This window comes from Phasianus colchicus, chromosome 3 (assembly GCF_987193195.1).
Source record: "Phasianus colchicus chromosome 3, bPhaCol1.hap1.1, whole genome shotgun sequence".
NCBI lineage: Eukaryota > Metazoa > Chordata > Aves > Galliformes > Phasianidae > Phasianus > Phasianus colchicus.
The window spans coordinates 93,829,311-93,853,188 of record NC_143438.1 but is presented as its reverse complement, the minus strand read 5'-3'; the positions used below and the strand labels follow the sequence as shown (position 1 = coordinate 93,853,188).

The following is a 23,878-nucleotide window of genomic DNA, read 5'->3' as shown; positions in this document are numbered from 1 at the left end:
ACCTGAAAGCTGCAACAATTTGGGAGTTCTGTTCCATGCAGGATGTGGATTAGGTGTTGGGTTGATTAGTGACAATGCGCAGCGGTTAAAAAAAAAGATAATAAATGTTAATAACGCAATTGACAGATTCCTACCTTAATAATTTTGTGTGGTTGGAGCAGTGGAGGTGAGGGGTGCTGTTTGGGGAGGATTTGGAGTTGCGGTGAGAATGGGTTTAGGGATGTGGTTTTGCAGGGTGACAATGGGAACAAGTGGGATTTCATCGCAGTTGTGCAAATTTGCAATTGTGTTGTTCATATATTGCAAGCCTAAACGTAGTTCTCTGAAGGTTTTTGTTGCTGTTTGGAAGTGATTCTAATTGCATGTAGTGCTCGAGCCTTGAAAAGGGCCTTAAAGATCCTTGTAGCTGCCCTAAAGAAGTTTGTGGGGTACTAACCAAGAGAGGTAATGGCCTCAAATTGCACCAGGGGAACTTCAGGCTGGATATTAGCAACAATTTCTTCTCTGAAAGAGTGGTCAAGCATTGAAACAAGAGGTGGTGGAGCTGTTCAAGAAACATGTAAATGTGGCACTGAGAGACATGGTTTAGTGGGCATAGTGTTGTTGGGTTGATGGTTGGATTAGATGATCTGGGAGATCATGGTGAAGATGGGTTGACATGATGACCTTAGTGGTCTTTTCCAATCTTAGTGATTCTATGAAAATCCCAAAGGCAGGGAAACATTGGGAAGCCAAATTGTTTTTTGTTCTCTTTCCTCTCTCTTCATTCGTTCACCCTTAAGGCTGTGAGTATTTGCAGTTTCTCTGGCTGTTTGTTTCATCTTTTCATAAAATCTTTAAGGTTAGAAAAACCTCTAAGATCATCCAGTCCAACTGTCAGCCCATTTATTTCCTTGAGAGCATCTCTTAAATGCCATTTGAGGCTGGGTTACTAAAAGAAGCCTAAATACTTGGGAATTGAATAGGTGTTAGGACCCCCCCTCCAAAAAAATGAAATGTCATTCCCCTTTCTTAACTCTGGGGAGTATTTAATGAATATGTCTTATTTAATTTTTATTCCAAATCACCTGAAGCTTAGGTCACTGGTGCTAACTTCCTGGCTTTTCGGGTTGTTAAACATTTCCTGGCTGATTTCATGCGCCTGCACTCAGAGCTTTTATTGATGCCTGCTGCCGACAGCAGCGTGCTTTTCTCTCAAGCATCATCAAAGTCCAGTTCTTAGCATGAGATAACCTGCCTGCAGGCATTATTCTGATATATTAATTACACAGGGGTCCTAAGTAGGAATTAAAGAGCAAAGTGTTAGGGATGTGGAAGAAAATCTCTTAAGAGACACGAACAGCAGTGCCTTCCCAGTTTTATCACCTCTGCATAAAAGTGCTTGTTTGTGCGCTGTCGTGAGCACGCCTGACACTTTATAGGCAAAACTGAAGGCTGTGAATCCCTCTGCATGCCCTGTGCTCAATGAGCATTTATCTTTACAGCGGAGCATAGAGAAGCCTCGTGATCTTCATCTTTATCATGAAAAATTCCGGTGATTTATCTACCGATTTCGCTTCTCTCCATCCCCTTATCAGAAGTTGTAAGGCTCAGGCTGAGTTTGGGAAGGGGAATTTCCTGCTTTATCCCTCTTGAACCCAACACTGAGACATTAGTTTGCTGGTGAATGGACCAGAAAGAAAATAAAATGCATTTTCCTGCTTTGCTTGTTTAGATGCACAAGCAGCATCGTGGTTATCTGGGAGGCACTTCTTGCAAAGATGGACGGGGGATTGAGTACCACATTTTCAGGGAAAATAATGCATCTGGTTTTCCCCTCTCAACCTTGCAATAATTTTAATTAGAGCATCTCCCAAGAAAAACAGCCAGCCCTTTAAATCAGTTATAAAACCAGAAGACTTAGTCTCAGCATGTAGTGTCAGCTTTAATTATCTGGGCAGTTATAGCTGTATGTTATAAAAGTCAGGCAATTAGATGCATTCCTTAAAGCTGCCAAAAAAATTGCTAGCTATCACGTGGAGGAAAACCAGAGTCAAACACATAGCTGTTAATTGCATGAAACATTCAGCGGAAAAAAACTGGAGTGTAGATCATCCTTCAAAATATTCTGAAAATGGGAATGATTAACAGCAGAATTCTGTTCCAAATTGAGATTGGATATTAGGAAAAATTTCTTATTGGAAAGAGCGGCCAAGCATTGGAACAGGCTGCCTAGGGAAGTTGGTGGAGTCATTGTCCTTGGAAGTGTGCAAGAAATGTGGAGATGTGACTCCGAGAGACGTGTTTTGGTGGACGTGGTGGGATGGGTTGGGGCTGGACTTGGTGATCTTAGAGATCTTAGAGATCTTTCCCAACCTTAATTAATGATTCTGTGAGTGAGCATGGTGGGAATGGGTTGATGGTTGGACCTAATGTTACAGATCTTTTCCAACCCTAATGATTCTGTGATCCCTTTTTCCCACCTACAATCTCCCTGGATGCACCCCTGAATTTCAGCCCGTTTTTTCCTTTGCTTTCCTGCAGGTGCCAACTTGCACTTCATAAGGAGCCCCCCAGCAAACAAAGTGATAAAGACACGCTACAGGATAGTGAAGAAGAACGTGGCCACTCCATCCTCCTCATTTAACAGCTCTGGACCCAACTGGAAGATGAGGCGTCTGCTGGCATGCAGGTAATTCTTCCATTTGTTGAATGCAGGACAAAGAGCTGTGAATACTTTTATTTCTGTTTCATGTTCCGTGACATTAAAATGGCATTAGTCACAAAAATCACTTAATTTCTCTATTTGTTTAGCTACTTGGACTCATTGTTTATTGACTTAAAGTGTAAAATCATGTTAGTAATCCCATTGGACTGGTGACAAACAGCTCTTCTCCTTCATATTTGTTCCCTATTTGAATTATTTGTTTCCATGAAGCAGTTAAATAAGGATGATGGATAAATACACGCATTAGAGCTAAGTAAACTTGCTGCTGCTTTTGGAAATGAACATTTCCTGCTAATCAGACATGGTCAAGCCTGCTTTATAATGTTAATGTGGAATCATAGAATCATAGAATCTCCTGAGTTGGAAGGGACCCATAAAGATCATCAAGTCCAATTCTTGCCTCCATACAGGACCACCCAAAAATCAGACCATTGTGCACATCTGTGCTTTGGAGGAGCTCACTGAAAGTGTGGTAGATGTCTGTATTTCAGCTTTAAGCAAGCTGCACTATTATCTAGTGGATCATTTTACCAGGAATGTTTTGGAGACCAAGACAAATTGTGTCTAAGCATAACAGTTGGACTTGATGACACTGGAGTTCTGTTCCAACCTAAATGATTAAATGATTCTATAAGATTGTCATGCTATTATAGAAAGTCAGACCATCAAATATGTAATTGCTATGTTTCCTCTTTGGCCCAAATAGAAGCTTTTAAAAAATAATTATCATTGATTGCTTATGTTTTAATGTATGGCTTTTATACTGTGAATTTTGTTACAGTAAAATTTGAAGTAGTATTACTTCTCAGATGTTCATAATTTGCTGCCAATAATTACCGTGCCTGATTGTTTTGTGTACAAATGAAGATTTGTTTCTCACCAGTCCTAGTCTCCTGTTTTATCCGGTGTCTGTGGTTCTGGCCACTCCAAAAAAGAAATACTGTTTTTTTCTTAACGTAGCAGAAGGAATGGTTGACTGTCAGCCAACCCAATTGACCCTAATGATTGCATTTATATCTGCGTTGGCTTCGATCTTACCCTTCTCCATTTCTGTCTCAGTTTTCCTGGGAAGTGGCTGCCTTTTTTGTCCTGAACTAGCCATTTTGGAGCAAATTTTGCTTCTTTATTTAAATCTGGGAAGGGCAACCTGTCTCGGTGGAAATAGCTGCTGCTTTCTGCTCATGATACAGAAAATCCCATTACAATGACCATTCTGTCTCTGCACTCTCTATCAGTGCTGCCCATTTATACAAGAGGCTGGTAGAAGGTTGATTTCTGTTTCTAATTTTTGTGACTGTGAAATGATACAAGATATGAGATTAGGTTAGAACTACTGCTTCAGGTTTCTCTGTTAACATGGGTTCCTGAAAGAGAAAAGGTGAGCCAAATATGGACTCGATCTGTTCTATAGTTGTTCCCATTTTATTCTCAGGAGGGGAATTTGTATCTAGTGGATGATGCTTGTTAGTGGATTAGATTCTGCAATCACTTCCATGACCAGGGAAACAAGATAATTTGTGACTTGGCAGTTGAGTATCATTGTGTCATACTGTGATGTGACATCACCCCAAACTATTATCCCTCTGATGTCATAGAATTTCTTGCTGGTTCCTTTGGGTCCTGTTGCCCCAAAATAACAGAGATCAGCACCTGCCCCTATGTTCCCAGATAACAAATCAGCACCTGCCCCTATGCTGCTCTTGTGAGGGGGCTGTAGGCTGCCATGAGTTGACTGTAGACTGCCATTAGTTAGCTGTAGGCCACCATGAGGCTCCCCCTCACCCTTCTCTTGTCTGGGCCAAATAAACCAGGGGACCTCAGCTGCTTTTCCTACGTCTTCCCTTCTAGACGCTTCCTCATCTTCTTAGCCCTCCTTTGGATGCTCTCTGATGATTTTATGTCCTTCTTATGGGGGTATTTGGGTATCAGTCATAAGGAAGGGAGAGCAAGGGATAGCAAGCACATGCCAGAGAGGAGAGAGTTATTTGTCATTGTATCAGATGTCAGCTTCTGGCCTGTGATGAATCTTGCAGAGCTGTAGATGTCTGAATTTAACGGTGGTGAAATGACTGCACTGGGACAAAATCATAGGATCATTAAGGTTGGAAAAGACCTCCAAGATCATTGCCACCATGCCCACTCATGAATCATAGAATCATTGAAGCTGTGAAAGACCGTTAAGATCATCCAGTCCAACCATCAACTCATCACCACCATTCCCACTCATACTAAAGTGGTAGAAGACCTCCCAGATGATCAGCTCCTACCTCTGACCCATCCTTGTCATGCCCACTAAACCAAGCCACACCTCTGTGGTTCTTGAACACCTTCAGAGAAAGTGACTCCACCACCTCTGGGTAGCCAGTCTTTATGCCTGATGACTCCCTAGGAGAAGAGATTGACTCTGATATCTAACCTGAACTTCCCCTGGCGCAGCTTAAGTGTGTTACCTCTCATCCCAAATCAGAGATGTAAGAGACACAATTCCTGCACCAAACGTTTGGCTGAGGTTTTTCCTCCTGTGTTATCTCCAGATCTGGAAGGCTCACGGTTGGAGGAAGGGGAAGGGGCTCAAGTTAGGGCAGAATTCCTGGGCTGAGTGCTCTGTCTGTTTTGGAGAGGAGGAATCCTTTCATCCAGCTGGAATTGGCTGTGAGCTCCCACTTGTAGAATAATTTTATCCGTATTAATCTTTGACTTCATTAAATAATGAAGTTTAGTTCTTATGGCTGTTTCAGGCAAATCTTGATAAAACACCATCAGCAAATTAAAAACAATTATATTTTAAAGAAGCAATAAATCTCTTACTTTGTCTCCCTCTTACCTTCGTTGTGTGTGATCAATCATCAGCACTGTCTGCAGGAAGCACATGGCAAATGCTTCTTCTATAGTATAACATTTTTTTTTCCCTTATGCTCTTCGCTCATCACATTCTTTTGGATGCGTAACGAGGAATGATTCAGGGGACAGTGAGCTGCTTTTCCAGCTGCTTTACTGGGAAAACACAACTTTTCCTGGACTATTTTGCAGGATGGATTTGGTCACTTCATTTCTACATGTTGATGTGTGTGTCATATCTGACAGTTGACTTTTTAATACCCCTTTTTTCTTTTAAGCCAAAAGTGTGAAGTTAAAAGGCTGGTGGTGCTGGGGTTGAATGATTCTCCCAGACCAGTATGTAGTTCTAGTTGTGGCTAGGAGGAAGTTTCTACTGTAAAATCCACATTTTGGGTGCCCTAAAAATGATGGGCAACGGTTTTACATGGCAAGTGATGTTGTCATATTTAATGTGATTCCTTTACAGACTTTGGGCAGCAGCTGTGTTTCTGTCCATCCTATGTACTTGTCCATAAATGTGTTCATAGTATTTCCCCACTCTATTTAGATATGTATTCTGTAGTGACCAATGAAAAACCTTGCAGGGAATGCATGGAGCATTGCCGTTGTTGTCAAAAAACTCTCCCAGATTTCAAGCAAAAACGAAGATGAATATGTTGATGGGAAATGGGTTATGGGGAGAGTCACTGCAGGTCCAGAGGTACCCACTGCTAATCCCAAGGTGATGAGTTGTGTTCTTCCCTTATTGCTGGGTTGCATTAAACTTCACCCTGCCGCTGACTTTTCTGGAGGCGAAAGATGTGAGTATATCTTAAATTAATTTTACTACACTTTTTGTAATATTTTTGTTTTAAATAGATTTATAAGCAACTTGGGGGCTATTTCTCCAAATTTATGAAGATAATTTTCACTCTCTTGATAAGGTTAAATTTACACCTGCTATTTCCATATTAATTCACATTGCTAAGTGGATCTAATTTTCTTCCGTTCTTCTATCTAGTGAGTGTGGCCTTTCCTAATGCAATTTCCCCCTCACTAAATCACTGTGATCGGGAGTCATGATCGAGTTAAATTAACTTAAATTAATTTACTTAATAAGAGCTCCAGATCATTGTGAATGAGGTTAAGATTTATTGATCCTCCTTTTCACTCCACCCCCTTATCTCTCTCTGCTTTGCAGGAGCACAGCTCAGAAGGGCTGTGATTTGCTTGCCTTAAATTTCATTTTCTCCTATTGACATTGCGGTTGGTCATCACTTAGAAATCTCATGGGGGGGCCTTTTCCGCGGTCAGGATAGGGCTGTGCCACTTCATATGGACGGGTTGCAAAGAATGAAGCAATGCATTCAGTAATGACAGAGTTTGTGAGTATTCAGAATGGATTTTAGCCCTTCTACAGCAGCTTTTTGGAAACACTGCTGCTCCCAGCCTTTTCCTGTGGCACTGGTATTGGGAGCCAATATGGCCAAGTGGTGACTGATTTGCTCGGTCAACCAGACAGGATATCCAGACTTGATAGACTATGGAGACAAGAGAAACCTTCTGAAGTTGAGGGTGCTGTAGGGTTGGAGTAACTACTAGAGGAGAAGGTCAGAGAATCACAGAATATCTCAAGCTGGAAGGGATCCATGAGGTTCATTGAGTCCAACTCCTGGAAGAGGTAGGGCATATTTTGTTGGGCTTCTACATCTCAAGGTGTCTCGGTTGGATCTGGCAGATGAAGGTCATGGCAGGAGGATGCTCTTGGCTGATAGAAATATTTCCCCGTGCAAAGCATTTCACTGAAAACCATCCACTGAAGGGATGAGTTTTATGAACGAAACCAAATACTGCTGAGCATCCAGCTCAAGGCAGCATTGGGAAATGTCTGTGCTTCCTTCTGGGAGGAAGCCAGGAGGTGTCCCAAGAACAACAGAGACCTCAAATCACTCACTTGTGGAGCCACAATCCCAATTTAAGACAATTTCTGGGGAGTGGAGAAGCCTGTGCCTAGTGGCTGATGTTGTGTTTATAGATCCTTGTGATGGGCAAGTTAAGCACTGACCCACTTTGAACAGTTTTCTTGTAAAATAATGATGCATATGTTTAAAAGAAAAGTAACCTGTCTGCAAATATAATCTGGCACCGGTGGAGAACCTCAGATATTTCTTTCAGAAAAGTTTACTTCTCCTCTTGAGGGATAAGCTTTCCCCTCCAGCATTATAAATAAGTAAAGAACAAAATAATAAAACATTTGTCAGAGAAAGTGCCTGCTCAGTAGGAAAGACTTGTCAGCAGAGGATAAGCTTGTGTATTTTAGTTTTGTTTTCTTCTTTTCTTTCTGTTCCTTGGCCTGGGGCAAATGTGAATGCACAGAGCTTGGGACAGGACCCTTGTGGGATTGAGTCAGCCCTTGCCATGTGCTCTCATGCATTCCCGTGCATACTCCTTAGGGTGAAGTGGGTGATTAGGGCAGTGAAATGGACTGGTGCTTGACAACTCACTGGGTGCAAGTGCTGCTACCCTGCTGGAAAGGAAAGATTGCTCTGTGCTGGTTTGCTCTTGCTTTTCAATCTACTGGATGCTGCTGTCCTGCCATCATGGTGTGTGTAGTATGGTTGTGGGTGGCCATAGAACCATCTCTGACAGTTACTGTTCTTTCAGGAGTTTCAGGAGATGTCCTTTGGGATGCCCGTGTTCCAGGTTTCACGCCAACCTTCCTCTCGTCCCTTCCTTTCCTTCACTGTGGATGAGTTTTTGGTTTCTGATTTCTCTTTGCTCTCTTACCCATTGCTTTGGGTATCCATCACTGATAACTCAACCCAGCTCATCATCTAGTTGTTGCAACACTTCCTTTCTAGCTTCGTCTCACCATCAAATTTATCTGCTCAGGGGGCATGGATGCCATTGGTCCCCAGCAGTGTTCCCACGCTTGGTTTCCTCTTCCATGCAACATCATTGCCTTTTCCACCAGTTGGTGTGCTGAGCTCTTTTCATGGTTGCTATCCTCTTGTGTACAGTGCCTTGCTGAAAGACAGTTTGTCTTTCATACCATGTTAAAGAGTGGCTTCTAAGCCATGGTTGTTGTGCTCCAGTGACCCTAGAAAATCAGTGCTGAGCTCGTCACCCAGCTCCGAAGTGGAAGGTGCCCACTGTCTTCCAACTGGGAGGAGGAACCAAAATGATAAGACAATGACAGTGTCTCAAGAAGGCAGGGTGATCAAAGGCATAGGTGCTGGGCTTGGTGGTCTTGCAAGACAAAACTACACATACCCAATTGATGTGTGCCAGCATGTTTTTTCCAAGACTGATTACTATTCCTAATTCTTGCAGAATGCAGAACCGCATGGTTGTCTCACCATGAATACTGGCTCATGGCATAAGTGTTAAAACTGTGTCAATTTTTGGGGAGCATATTCTTGTGACTTCAGATATTCCAAGTTTTGTTGCAAATCAGAGCAATGCAGAGTAGTTCAATTGCTTTGAAGCTGCACCATGTGAACTCTCCAGGATGTTCATCTGCTTGAGAAAAGGAGGTGGCAACATCCAGATTTTGTGGCATTTTTGAAAACTGTTGAGAATTAGTTGAGATACGTTGGTGCTTATTGTTTGAAGTTATTTGTCCTAAAGCCTGGCAGCTGATTAGTTTTGCTTGAGGTCCTTTCAGACCATTCTGATTACAGAGTGGCCCCTCCAGCCTTGATATTTGCTGGGAATTATTTCCAGTAACTGAGGAAGATCATAGAATCATTGGCCTTGAGTTGGAAGGGATCTTAAGGATTGTATAGCCATAGAATGGGTTGGGTTGATAGGAACATCAGTTCCAGTCCTGCCCTCTTCCACCAGGACTTGCCTGGTGGTCACAGGGAGCTTGGAGCCATCCACTAGATTCCTCCTGTTGTCTCAGTGCAGAAGAATTCCCATGCAAGAACAGCCTTTGACAGTGACCACTACACAGCATTTAGTTTGCAGGATTTTAAGATATAAGGCTTTTTCAAGCAGATGTATTTATAATTGTGTTAATTGTGGACAGAAGCATCTCAGTATTGCAGGATGGAGACCAAAAGGTGCGTTGTTTTTAGCAAGAAAAGCTATAGGCAGGATGTTGATGCAGTTTAATTGCTCACTATCTGCAGGATCCTGTTTTCTCCATTTGCAACCCCACTGTCTCAGAAATAGCCAGAGGCAAATAAATTATGCCTGATTATTTCTCCATGTTGCTAAGCAGGCACTGCTCTCATGTATTCACTGAAGCACACCTCCAGGAGAAGTCAGCACGTGCTTTTTGGAGAGCTGCGCAAGGCAAATAAATCTTTGGTTTTTAGGGCTTACCTCCAACTTAATTTGACAACCAAAGCAAAAGCTTTGGCATCTCCATCCCAGCTGTGTGAAGGTAGGGTATGGTTTTTCCTCGTGTTTTGCAGTGAAAAAGTGTGCACTGTTGAAATGGTCCAGAGTTGCTGGTGCGGTGTGCTGGAATTAAGACTCATTAAATCGCAGAATGTTAATGAGCCTGGGGAGGTTGAGAGCTTCTGTGAGCAAGATTTGGGGGCTGTATTGTGATCTCATACTGCTACGGGACCGGGACATCATCACAAAAGTTTCAAAGAAAATGCAGAAAACTGTTGGCATCGGCGCTGCCGCTGGTAATTGCTGAGTGCACTGGTGGGGAGAAGCTTTCATCAAAGCCACTTTATATTGTGAGGAGAGAGGGATTTGTTTTATTCCAGCAAAGTCTGCCTTTTGTCTTCCATCTGTGTATTTTATCCCTGCTTGATCTCTTTTTGCTTTAGTGAAAATACTGAGGTGTTTATCTCGATGTCTCATAGCGATGATGCTCCATTGGGATTTTGCCTCCATGGTGTGGGTTGCTCTCCGTGGTGCTGTCCCGTAGGGACATGAAAGACTGTGGGCATCATAACCTGATGGTCAGAGGTCAAAGCACTAGGAGTTAGTTTGCTTTTATCAAGACGAGTGGCCGTGCTTCAGCCCTCCCTGGCTTCTGATGTGTTAATCTGAAAAGGAGTTGAAATGTGACTAATGCCCTTAAAGTTCCTGTCAGTTTTTTTCTTCCCAAATTCATTTGACATGAAAGTGAGAAGTAAACAGAAAGGCTGTGTTTAAGCAGATAACTTCGAAAGCCTTTTCCATCACATTTAAAAACGGCCGTGTCATGGATTCTGCGAATTGGCGGGTTCTATTTTGTTTTATTTTTTATTTTTTGTCTGTGTGGTAAATTTTCTTTTAATAATCTCGACGTGGTTTTACAAGGTTTAGGGATAAGATTTTTTTTGAAGGGATGTTAAACCATTCTCAAAAATGACATCTCATTAAAGTGAAATTCATCTGCTGGGATTGGAGACTTTACAGACAGGGGGAAACTGGCACTCCCGTCTGAAAATATGTTTTTTTTTTCTATAGGAAGTACTCTTAATCTTTTTAATGAGGATTGTATGAGATACACAACCCTGTATTGTTTCGGAGAAGTCTTGACATCTGGCCTAACATAATCCAGTCTCTGTTAGGGACTAGTTAGAGGCTTTAAAAAACAATGTCGCCTCTTCTTGGCAAAGCTCTGGATTAGTCTTTTATATGCTCCCCCCTCGCAGAAAGAAAGGCACATTATAACATTCAGTCTTTTTTTCTCTCTTCTATTTCTCCCTAAACACAGCTGACATCTGGGTGCTTGCCTTGACTTTTTCATGCAAATATCCAAGCCCTGACTTTTCGTTGGGTTCACAGCAGTGCCAACCAGCTCCTGTGTATTATACCCTATACCTACACCTGTCCCATGCCAGGGCAGACCTCACAAGGTGATATCATAGAATCATAGAACTGTAGGATGGCTTAGGTTAGAAGAGACCTTGGAGATTATTGAGCTCTAACCCCACTCCTGTGGGCTGCATTGCCCTGACCAAGTGCAATACCCTGCAGTTAACCTTATTGAACCTCATTAGGTTCTCACAGGTCCATTTTTCCAGCCTGTCCAGGTACCTTTTGATGCCACCAGTTGTTTCTGTTGTGTCAACTGCACCACTAAGCTTGGGGTCATCTGCAAACCCTGAGAGTGCACTTGGTCTCATCATCACTGAATATAGACCCTGTGATGCATATATACCCTATAACCCTGCACCACTGTGCTTGTTGCTTCTTTCCTTTAAGGGGTGGCCATAGTAATTGAGCTCTACTTCAAGGAACTAATGAAAACAAAATAAAACTGGGACTCAGAGGTTAACTACCAGCTCTAAATGCATATGAAAATACTTAAGAATAATGGGATTTTCTTTTTTTAATTTTGGTTAATGGAGTAGCAGAGTTTTGAATGGATTCTATTAAAAATAAATGTGTCACTTCCGAACCTGGGGAGGCAATTATAGATTATTTATTCAGGATTGTATTCATCTTGGATTAGTCCCTCTTGCAGATCTTCCTGGGGCCTGGGGCATGCAGGAAGGAGTGCTCTGTCAACAGGGCACATCCTTTTCCATGAACCCACAGTTCTCAAAATCCAGATTGGATCTTGTGGGAGATCTTGTGGATTTATCACTTTCTGAATCTTCATGGGTTTATTTTGCTTGTGGATAGAAAAGGGTAGTGCTCAAATTTTTTTACTTCAGATTTTCTAGGAGAGTTTCTACTTCCTTATTTAGTATCATTTGGACACAGTTTTGCTTTTGTAATCCTTAAACCTAGCAAAACACAGCTGTCTCCTGTAAATTAAAGCTACAGAAGTAGTTTCCACCAACAGTCTCTTTCCCAACTACATCTCTAGAAGGGTTTTAGGCAGGTTGAGAATGGAGTTTTGAAATACTATTTGCATTTGCTTCTTTCCAGAGACAAATTCCATCAGGATTTTATGGAAAACCCACTTCTTCCTTTTATTTGCAGAAGTGGGATTGGAACTTTGGGGTTAGAACTAGATGATCTTTGAAGCCCCTTCTAACCCGAAGCCATTCTACGATTCTGTATGTGTTTCTACAAACTCCTTAATTTCAATTTCTATCTCCTAAACTGCACGTCCCCATTGCTGGGCACTGGATTGCTTCATAGAACAGTTTTGGAGTCTCAACCTCAGCCCCTTGCAGGTGAAAGTAATCCCAAAGGTACTCTGCACTGAAATATCAAGTATTGCACTAAGCAAATGTTTTAGGTGAAATTAATTTTGTTTGCGGTGTGGATGTTGAGTCTTCAAGGCAGAGAGCAGAACAACTAGAAGCTATGTGCAAGGCATTGCCTACGTTGTATAACACTGCAGACTTGCTCACAAGTGGTTGTATTGCTTCTTAATGGGTTTCTGTTCATCAGCAGCGTCTTGCTGACTGGGTGCTCCCACCCAGTTGTGTCTTAAGCTGAAATATTTTACTTAGTGTTTATAATGGGCAGAGAGCACGGTTCCCAGAGGATTTGCTGATGAGTGGTAATTCATTAGCCGGGATTTCTTTCCCCTCTTTTGTCATCGCCTCTCCTTGCTTTCAGGCAGCTTTCAAAGTATCAAAGAAAAGCAGAATATCCTTAACAAGGAGGTTTATACAGATTAAAAGTTGAGAACTTTGAGCTGTGGATCAGCAGTTTTGAAATGGGACTGTATGGTCTATTGCAAGAACACAGGTGGAGAAATGGGGAAGTTGGTGCCTAGGCAAGTGGAGACGTCATCTCTGATTCTGGGATGATTTCAGGTACTGGGACTCCAGGTCTGAGATGGGCTGAGCATTTCTATCTTTCCCTGGGATGATTTTGTGACTTTTTTGGGAAGGTTTGCTTTTCTTTTGCAGGGCAGAGTTGTAGAATCATAGAGTCATTAAGGTTGGAAAAGATGTCCAAGATCACCAAGTGCAGCCCCAACCCATCCCCACCGTGCCTACTAGTCCATGTCCCTCAGTGCCACATCTCCATGTTTCCTGAATACCTCCAGGGCCAGTGACTCCATCACTTCCCTGGGCAGCCTGTTCCAATGCCTGACCACTCCTTCAGAGAATAATTTTTTCCTAATATCCAACCTGAACCTCCCCTGGCACAACTTGAGGCCATTTCCTGTGATGCAGAAGGCAAAGGGTCCCAAAACTGGGGGCATACCCTGCTGAAGGTGACACAGGGACAAAACTTGGTGACATTAGGATCTGAAGCAGGTCTCTAAAGCCCTTTGGCCTCACTCACTGCTGCTCATTCTGTCCTGGGACATCTATTTTTTCCTGTATAAAATGTCTCATGGGGCCATGAGGTTTCTGATGTCACCATTCCTTTGGTCCATCCACATTCCCCCATTGCCTTCTGTGGAAATTCACTCTTAGCCCAGTTGAGCAGTCTGGAAAGATGAAATCTGCTTGGGAATACAGTTAGCAAAATTGCACACACTGTATTTTAAACTCATTTTGAAGCAGTTCTTAACCTTTGGAAGTGGTTTTTATAGGGCTGATAATCCCACCTACCAGCAGAGCATTTTGAGAATATTTTTCGTGGCGCTGAGTATTTACAGTGTCACTGGTTTTTCACCTGACAGTGACAGCTGCTTGAGTGATGTATTTAATTTCTGAATCTCAACCCTCCTGAGAGATTAGTAATGGTGTGGTTTTTGTTGTTTTTCTTTTCTCCTTCCTCTTTGCCCAAATGTTTTTTTGCTACAAACTCTCCCAACGCCTCCCAGCTCCTTAGTAGCTCAATCACAGAGATTTTACTGTGCCGATTGCTGGTGTGAAAATTGGTATTTAAAGGAAGAAAAAAAAAAATGCAGAAGAGCAAAGTGGCTGAATGGCAGCTCCGTGCTCCGTAGCAATGACCCTAATCACTTCCTATTAGCTACCAACGGCAGGAAAATCACAGGACCTCCATCTGAGCTGCAGCCAACTGCTGTTGGCAGCTGGGCTGCCCCCACCGAGCACCCGGGGAAGGCTCAGGACTCATAGCAAAAAAAAGCAAATGGGTTCATGAGGGCAGAGAGGTCGTTTTGCTTGGCAAGTGCTCGAGCTTCATTTTCAGCTGATTAATTCTTTCCAGGCTAAGCAAACACTGAGCTCACTTTCAGGCCAAAAGATGGATCCATCTGGTTCTTCTTGGCATGAGAAAAAAAAGAAAAAAAAAAAAAGGTTTAAAAGGGACTGGAAGAAACTCCTGGATTAGTTATTGCAGACTGATGCGTTGCTTTATGCCCCTGTTTGGTGCTCTGAGTCCTAGCAAACCCTGGGCTAGGGAGAGCAGACTACATGGCTCCCTCTTTGCAGCTGTATCAATTGTAAGTCCTGTGAAAATTCAGTTGTTTCAGTGTTGAGGTGAGAACTGAAGGTTTTATAGAATATGATGAGGCATTGGAACGGGCTGCATAGGGAAATGGTGAAGTAACCATCTCTGGAGGTTTTTAAGAAAAAGGTAGATACAGCACTAAGGAATGTGGTTTAGTAGGCATGGTGGGCATGGGTTGGGATTGGACTGAGTGATCTCAGTGGTCTTTCCAATGTTAATGATGCTATGAGTCTGTGGAAGTGAAAAGCAGAGTGGTGAATCCAGGAGCTCAGACTTCCTCCTACCCTGCTGGGCTAATTTGATGCAAGAAGTTGTCAGATGCCTATGAAAAATAACTTTTGATTTTGAAGCATTCTCAAGGCTTTGTGTTTGGCTGGGACTGTTTGATGGATGTCGCTGGCAGAGCTCCTGGTGGATCTGAGCACAGAAAGGAAAGGGGATTCATTCAGTTCCCAGTTTGGCCATTAAGAATATCTGTGAAACAGCACAGGGTTGTGGGAGAAGCACTGAGCATTGGTTGCCTCCAGGATTTCATAGGATCATTAAGGTTGGAAAGACCTCTAAGAGCATCGAGTCCAACCATTAACCCATCCCACCATGCCCACTAACATGTCCCTCAGTGTCAGATCTCCAGGTTTCTTGAACACCTCCAGGGACAGTGACTCCACCACCTCCCTGGGCAGCCTGCTCCAATGCCTGACCATTCTTTCTGAAACAGAATTTTTCCTAATATCCAACCTGAACCTTCCCTGGCCCAACTTAAAACCACTACCTCTTGTCCTATCGGAATATGAGTGTTCTAAAGTAGGATGAAGTAGATAAAGAGTTTTGGGCACCCTAGGGGTAAAGTGATGGGGACTGAATGGCAGAGGGAGATGCTGAGATTTATCAGATCCACCCCCTCCAGTTTTTTCTTCCCCAGGCTGAACAGCCGCAGGAGTCTCAGCCTTTCCCCATAAGGGAGTTGTTTCAGGCCCCCTGATCATCTTTATAGCTCTCCATTGAACTCTCCAGCAGTTCCCTGTCTGCTTTAAACTGGGGAGCCCAGAACTGGGCACAAAACTGAGAACACCAGGGAGAGCGGCATCACGTAGTGTCCACAGCATGGAGGAAGTGGGCAACCTCCTCATGATGGCCTACAGCTCCTACAGGTGATTAGGAAAAGATTTGTCACCAAAAGGTGGTGGACATGGAACAGGCACCCCAGGGCAGTGGGCATGACCCCAGACAGACAGAATTCAAGGAGCATTTGGACAGTGCACTCAGACATAGGGTTTGGGTTTGGGTGGTCCTTTGTGGAGCCAGGAGTTAGACTCAGTGATCTTTGTGGGTCTCTTCCAACTTGAGGTATTGTATGATTCTTGTATGCAAGAACTATGTAACCAGCTTTCGCAGTGATTTCTTCTTTCTAGACTCAAATTCTGTCTGAAGGAGCTCCTCTGAAACACTAGAGTGAAGCCACTGCTGTCAATAGTCTTTCCTATAATTCCGTGCAGTTTCTTCCCATAGTTTCTTCTTTCTCAATCCAAATTCTGATGGGGTGAGCTCCACTGAAGCTATTGCTTCTGTTGTGTTTCCTCTTAACCCCTTTATTTGGTAGAGCATTTGTGCTTTTCATTTAGGATTTCTATATGGGTTTTTCAGGTTGCATATAAGGAAAAACTTCTTCTCCAAAAGAGTGGTCATTCATTGAAACAGGCTGCCCAAGGAGGTGTTCTAGAAATGTAGTGATGTAGTATTTAGGGACATAGTAGACATGGTGGGGATGGGTTGATGGTTGGGCTGGATATCTTGAAGGTCTTTTCCAACCTTAATCATTCTAACTTGTAAATGAAATTTTTTACCATTCATAGCTCCTAGAAATAGTGTGATTTTTGTTAGTTTGTGGGTTTACCTGCCTGGGTAACCACTTTCATAGAATCATGGAATCAGTAAGGTTGGAAAGACCTCTAACATCCACTTCATCCCCACCATGCCCACTAACCATGTCCTTCAGTGCCACAGCTCCACATCTCTCAAACATCTCCAGGAGCAGTGACTCCACACTTCACTGCAATTCATTTCAATGCCTTACCACTCTTTCTGAGAAGAAATTTTTCCTAATATCCACTCTGAACTTTGCTTCTGGATGAAGCTATAAGTGCTGCTCGCGCTGTGACTTTGCATGGTATCTTGTTTGCTGGATTCTGGCATAACTGCACCAAGCCCAGGACTGGGAGCTGGATCTGCCCCATGCCTGACCTTGGCACCATCCCACTTTTGTGGGACTGAGCTCCTGGAGAAGCTGGGAATCCTCTGGGGTTGCATGAACATCTGTGACTGGTGCCTTCCTGCTCTCTAGTCTGTCCATCCATCCTTAGTTCTGCCCATTGGAAGGAGGATTTGCAGAAGTGCACGGGGAGGTCTGCAAGGTCACAGCTGTTAAAGCTGGGAAAGTGGAAAAAAAGAGCAGAGGGGGTTCCCAAACTTGGCACAAGCACCGTAGCCACCTGTCTGGAGCCATCAATGGTTTTGCAGCTCGGTGTATGTTTTGATTACAAATAATTTCCTGTGGTTTTTAAATCCATCCCCGTGGAAAAATCTGGATTTAATAATTGTTTCTCCAATTATTTTGGGTGAGTTTGGATTTGGGTTGCTGCAGGCATCCTGGGACTTGCTGGCATTTCTGCTGAAATGAAAATAAATATATGAACAGAAGCTGTAAAGGAGAACCCTCTGTTGAAACGCCAGACTCATGTCATTTAGTACAGTTTTATATAGAAAAATGTTTTATGGCTTTGGTCACTGTGAACCCTAACATCAGTAGCATCTCTTCCGGTGCGGTGGGACCTTAAATCTTGTTGTAAATTACATTTGAAATGCTTGAAGGAAAGGGGACAGAGAGCAAATGTTATTTTTGGCATGGGAGGGAACATTCTTGGTGGGAGTTGTGTTGAGGAGTGAGGTGGTAAGAATCATTTCCTGTTCCCTCCCACGAAGAGAGTCCTGATCTCTTCTGCACATGCAACAACCAGCTGTGTTCCAACACAACCCAGGGCTCAGCATGGCTGTGGGGTGGAAGAAATGGGAAGATGCTGGGAAAAAATGCCCAAAAATGCAAAAAAAAAAAAAAAAAACAAAACATACTACATATTGGGCTACAGCTTGGTACATCCTCACTAGATAAAGAGGGGGGGTGAAGTGATACTACACTAAAGTGATAGTATTATTTTTTCCATCGCTGTAAAACTGTGCATAGGATGGACAATGGCTGTGGTAAAATGTCTTGAAAAGTTTAGGTCATGTTTTTAGAATTCATGTTTTCTAGAATTACCTTCTGCTGTTTTTGCTAATCATAAATCATATATAATCATAGAATCATTAAGATTGGAAAAGACCTCCAAGATTATCCAGTCCAGCTGTCCATCCACCACCACTAAACCATGAACGGGAAAGACAGGAATGCAGCTTCATAAATAGAACATAAAAGGTACAGAAAAGGATAAAATAGGAAAAAGATCCGGATTGTTTTTCAGAGATCCTGTGCACCTAAACACCTTCTGCAGGAGAGAATGTTTTTGCATCTGGGTAATTTCTTTCCTCTGTGAAGAACTGAACTGCTCCGAGCAGAGAGTGTATGGGAGATGTTGATTCATAAATGCTGATGGGAATCCCATGCTCTGGGCATTTGGAGTCAGTGGCATTGGTCACTGGAATGTTCTTCAAGAGGTTGGTTCTCTGCAATGTAAAATTGGTGAATGGTTTCCTCTGTGGAAGAAGTGTTGGATGTAGCATTTGTACGTGGATCAAGATAGAATTTTAGAGTTGGGAGGAACCTTTAAAGGTCCAACTGCCCTGCAATGAACAGGGTCTCCTCCAGCAATATCACTGCTCAGAGCCCTGTCCAGCCTAACCTTGAATGTCTCCATGGGCATCCACCACATTTCTGGGCTGCTTGTGTCAGTGCCTCAAGGTGCTACAGAAGTGTGTTCTGTTGTAATCACACCATACTGAATTCCTAGGGCTATATGAATGAAAAGACATGGTTTAGTGGGCATGGTGGTGATGCTGGTTGAACTTGATGATTGTGATAGTCTTCTCTAAACTTGATTGAATGATTCTATGAGAAGTTTGGCCTGTCCAATTTGCAAATGCCCTTCATTCTCTGGGTAGCAGGAACTTAGGGAAATGCTTCTCTCTGGCTTTTAAATTATCCAACTTTGAGCGATGGAGATGAGAAACAGCCACTCCTGCTCCATTCTCCAAATACTTTTGGCAAATTTGAGGGAGAGAGACAGGGTTTGCCTTAGAATCATAGAATCATTCAGGTTGGAAAAGACCTCCAAGATCATCACGTCCAACCGTTGACCTGTCCTCACCATGTCCACTTACAGAATCGTAGAATCATTAAGATTGAAGAAGATCTCTATGATCAAGTCCAGTCCCAGCCCATTCATGCCATGCCCACTAAGCATGTTTCTTAATACCACATCTCTTCGTTTCTCAAACACTTTCAGGGGTGGTAACTCTATGACCTCCCTGGGCAGCCTGTTCCAATGCATTACTACACCTTTGGGCAATTTTTTTTCCTGATATCCATCCTAAACCTCCACTGGCACAATTGAAAGCCATTAGATTTTGTCCTATCACTGGTTAACTGGGAGAAGAGCCTTTATCACAACCAGAGCAGGGCATCACACTGCAGAAAATGCTCCAACTAGAAGTTCTGTGTTTATCTAGAGCCTCAGCATCAGTGTGAAGTTGGAGAAGAAACGCTTCTCCAAGCAGCCAGGAGCTTGCTGCCTGCTTGGGGAATGGGCTTCCTGAACTCCCAGCTTCTGTTTGGCTTTTTCTGTTGGCAGTGCTGAAGCAAGGTTTCCTCTGGCAGGTTTTTTAAAATTTTATTTTATGAGAATAGTCGGTGATGACTCCCCAAGTGCCGTAAAAGTTAATGTGATAGTCTCTCTGCGCCTGTGCTCATTTTTATAATTTTTTATTTTATGAAACAGGACAGGGAGCTTAGTGACTTATTACTATTCATTTCGTTTCAATGCAGTAAATATTGATTCAGTTGGGGGTTTTCAATTTAAACCACTCGGCGATTATATAAAATATTACTAGCCTCTGAAATTATGCTTACCGATCCCTTCGGCTGCTCATTAACGAAGGAGTGCAATTTTTAGATCCCTTTGCTTTCATCATTCTAATAAATGGGCTAAGCTCCCTTTTTGCACGGAAGGTGCTGTAGACTCAGCTAGCAGGGGCTTGACAGCCTCGATGCAGCTCTTAATTTGGAGCCCATTTCAAAGGATTTTGTGTTTTCTTTTTTTGAGCCACGGAATTCTCTTCCACTGATTCCTCAGCATTGCTGTAGAATGGGAACAACAGAAGGGATGTTGCTCCCACCCCGTTGAAAGTGATACATCCCAGGTTCTTGCAGCATCACATCCACTATATGACATGAACCCCAAGGACACATTTGCATGCATTTGCAAGGGACAAGGAATTAGGTTTGGTACAAAGAGTGAGGGAATGAAGCATGATTAGAAATGGTGGAAAAATACCCTGATGGGGGTGGAGTTAAATTAACCTTGGGAAAATGTCTCCAATTTCACTTGCCTGTGGTTTGGGAATGCTTTTCATGTGGAGATGAGTCCAATGGATGTCCCAAGCCCTTTCTATTCTTGTCCTCCAACCTCTCCATCCCCACAGTCTCCCACTGAGCCTGGGACTCAAGGTGTGTCCTTGATGGAGGGATATAGGACCACAGTGTCCATAGGAACAATTGGAGCATGCTTGTTCACCACATTGCTGGTCCTGATGGAAACAGAGCTGTGGATCTCTGCTTTATCATAGAAATCATACAAGAATGGATGCACAGAATCATAGAATCATGGAATGGCCTGGATTGGAAGGAACCTCAAAGATCATCTAGTTTTAATCCCCCTGCCACGGACAGGGTTGCCAAAAGTATATTGTGTTGGGATTGGTGCATCTGGTTGCAGTTTAGGGTTAGAATTAGGGTTGCTGTGAATACAACACCGTACCAAACACCACTGTATTTTGCAGTGACATTAATGTGTGTGCTTCTTCGTGATATTTTGAAAGAAACTGAAAAAATCAAATTTAGGCGAATGTCCCCACATCCTGCAGTTGAGTGTTGTCCCATTTTTTGATCAACCAACTTGGCAGAAAAGATCAAAAACAGGGAAGAAGTCATCATCGTGTTGCAGTGTCTTATGGACAAAGGAAAGTTGAGATTGGTCTCAAGTTCTTCAGTTCTTTTAAATACCACCAAGAATAGGTGATGGCCAGGGGGAGGCTCAGAAATCATCGGCTTTAGCAAGAGCTGCATTAATTGGATCAATGCTAATATGTGATTTAAAATACATTGTCAGTGGAACAGAGTTTGGCCAAGAAATGGTGCGACACATGAGTTACGATGTTGTATTTCTCAGGGCAGAGACATTCTTTGCTTTATGCTTTGCACAGCACTTAACCCTTGGTGGACTCCCCCCAAAATAAGTGATGATGTGGCCAAATAGAACCAGGATGAGACTTCAAATGGGAGAAGAAAGAGCTAAAACGCAGCCATGTAGCCAACTCAGATCATTAAACACTGTTTTAAACACCGCTTTTAGACCACTTTTAAGGGTGGCAGTAAACTACCTTTGCAATAATCAATAAATTTTTAGACTACTTGCGTATTTCAAACTTGCCAGCCTGACTTCCTCTAGTTAATAGCTAATCTTACCAATTTGTTGCCGTGTGATTGAGACCATTGCAGTGAAGGTGACCATGAATTGCATTGCCAAAATGCCTCTGCATTTGTAGATATTTTTCTTCAAAATTTGAATAGTTCACCTTTTTTTTTTTTTTTTTTTTTTTACGCAAATCCCCGAGACTGATGTGTTTGTCAGGTTATTAGGTACCTACTGCTGAAGAAGGAAGTATATTACTTTAATAATAGCAATAGAAAAATGAGTTTGAAAAGATTTTTGTGAAGTTCTGCTCTTTTTTTTCCCCGATATTTGAAGACTTTATATGTACATAACAATATTTGTGTACAGTGTTGATGTGATTTTGCAGTACATGGCATGGGCTGGGAGTTTTGGAACAAGGCTTTGCTGGAGACTGATGGAAATTGGGTACCTAACCCCCTTTGCAGTCTCCTCTTTGGGTACTTTTAACTGCTTTATAAAATATTTTTGCACTCTTGCAATGATGGTAAATAACATAAGAGTTGCTCTTGGTGTGGTTTATTTGTGCTAGGGAACCAGTTTGGGCTTCAAACAGTAGCAAAGAGATTTTCCTTCAGTGTTACAAAGCAGACAGTCATTTTCATCTGTGCCACCCAGGAATGCAATCCTTTTATTGCGATGGGGGCTCATGAAGTCATTTGTCCTTGTTGACTGAGTATTTATGATGGCAGCTCTGGATGGCATTTCCCTTAGATTGAATTTTATCAGCTGGCAAGAATTGTTCCCATCCTCCAGACACAGATCTTACCTGTTTGTTCCCATCCTTCATTTAGTTCTTGGCCATAGATACGGTCTGAGCATGGGGATCAGTGGTATTTCTATAGCACCCTATATGTTTGGGCTTTCTCCTATTATTTTAATTTGCTTTATGGCAGCTCAGTATTCAAGGAATGTAAAACCGTTCACCACTTCTTATAAGCTGTTATCCCAACAACTCTTGACGATTATTAATAATAGTGCTCGGTTTTCTGCATTGCTTTTCATTATAGCTCTCAAGGCAGGTAATCATAAAATCCTTAAGGTTGGAAAAGATAACTAAGATAATCAAATCCAACCATTGTAATAGATGTAGGGAAGTATTGATGGTGGTTGAGTTGCAGGCTGGAGAGCAGGAGAGCCCTCATTACCTCTTAGGGGGTGGATTTTGAGGTTCACAGTGGTCACTGACCCAGAGGGAACCCGACATGTCCCTTTGGATCTGCTCCTCTGCAGTGTGCTGAGTCCTTCTTGAAGACCATGACAGCAGTGGGGATGCTCCAGATCTGTAAATTAGAGTAACCGAGATAATTTAGGAGAAGAACAGGATAAATATGAGCAGGTGATGATGTGTCCTGGTGTAACCAAGCAATTGACAGGTAACAGCCTGGTTGGTCCCACCAAGGTGTCAAGCAACCCCAAACTTTTGGGATATGGATCATCTCTCCACAAAATTCCTGGGTATTGCTATGGCTTGTGGTGGCACATCACGATTTAGAGCACCAAGAGGTATTTGAGATTTCATCCCCAAAAAGTTGCTGCAGGTGGGGCATAGCTTTGTCTTGTGTGAACTCCAGGAGATATGAAGATCCTGGTAGGTCACATTTCCCATCAAGGAGCATCACTGTCATCTCCCTTATGCTGAAGACGGTCCTCGTGTAGCCAAGGCAGTAGATTGCCCACTGGGAAGGGCAGCTTTTTTTCTTCCCTTCTTCAAATGTGCTGTTTTTCCCTTTGTTTTGGAGGTTGTTTTTATTTTTCCCCAGCTCAGCAAGGTTCAGTGGTCCAGCTTCGCGCACTGCAAAAGTGTAAGAAACACTCGGTTTAATTTGCGGTTAGATATCTGTTAAGATTGCATCCACTTCCCCAGTCAGCACTTAATTGGCAAGTCACTTGATTTAACAGCGTGGGAGCCGGCACCGGAAAAATGGCTTGAATAAATCACTGCCTGACGCCAGAAAATAGATATAATCTCAACATTAACTACATTAATAGTAGCAGGAGCCGAATTAAGAAAGCCATAAAGTAAAGGCAGGAGAGTATAAATTACAGCCACTGTGTCTTCTTCAAGCTCTGCTTTGCTCCTTCCCTGCCCTGCTGGACCTCTGCTCACCTGCAGTGGGGACAGACTGTGCCCTCTTGTAGGGATAAGAACAATGCTCCGAGCTCATACCTTTCCCAATTGTTGCCATCCCTTCTGGGGCACCACCAGAATCACTTTTAATGGCTTAATACAGATTTCAGCAGCATCCTGAATGCAAGGTAATTGCTCTGATGTTGCAATAATGCATTTCATTTTTTCCTTCCTTGGCCCCAGCCTTGGCACCCGGCCCATCCTTTGATCATGTCCATCTTTAACATGATTATTTTGGGGTGGGCAGGGGGAAGCAAGACTCTTCTTCAT

At 42.8% G+C, this 23,878-nt stretch overlaps 1 protein-coding gene across 1 annotated transcript in view; it reads left to right on the top strand.

The window, feature by feature from the left end:
- Positions 1 to 23,878, top strand: part of ZC3H3 (zinc finger CCCH-type containing 3) — a 157,829-nt gene that overhangs the window by 66,622 nt on the left and 67,329 nt on the right. Inside the window, exon 4 of the mRNA XM_031591299.2 lies at positions 2,524 to 2,671. Coding sequence (XP_031447159.2) covers positions 2,524 to 2,671 — 148 coding nt within the window. The remainder of the gene's footprint in view (positions 1 to 2,523; positions 2,672 to 23,878) is intronic.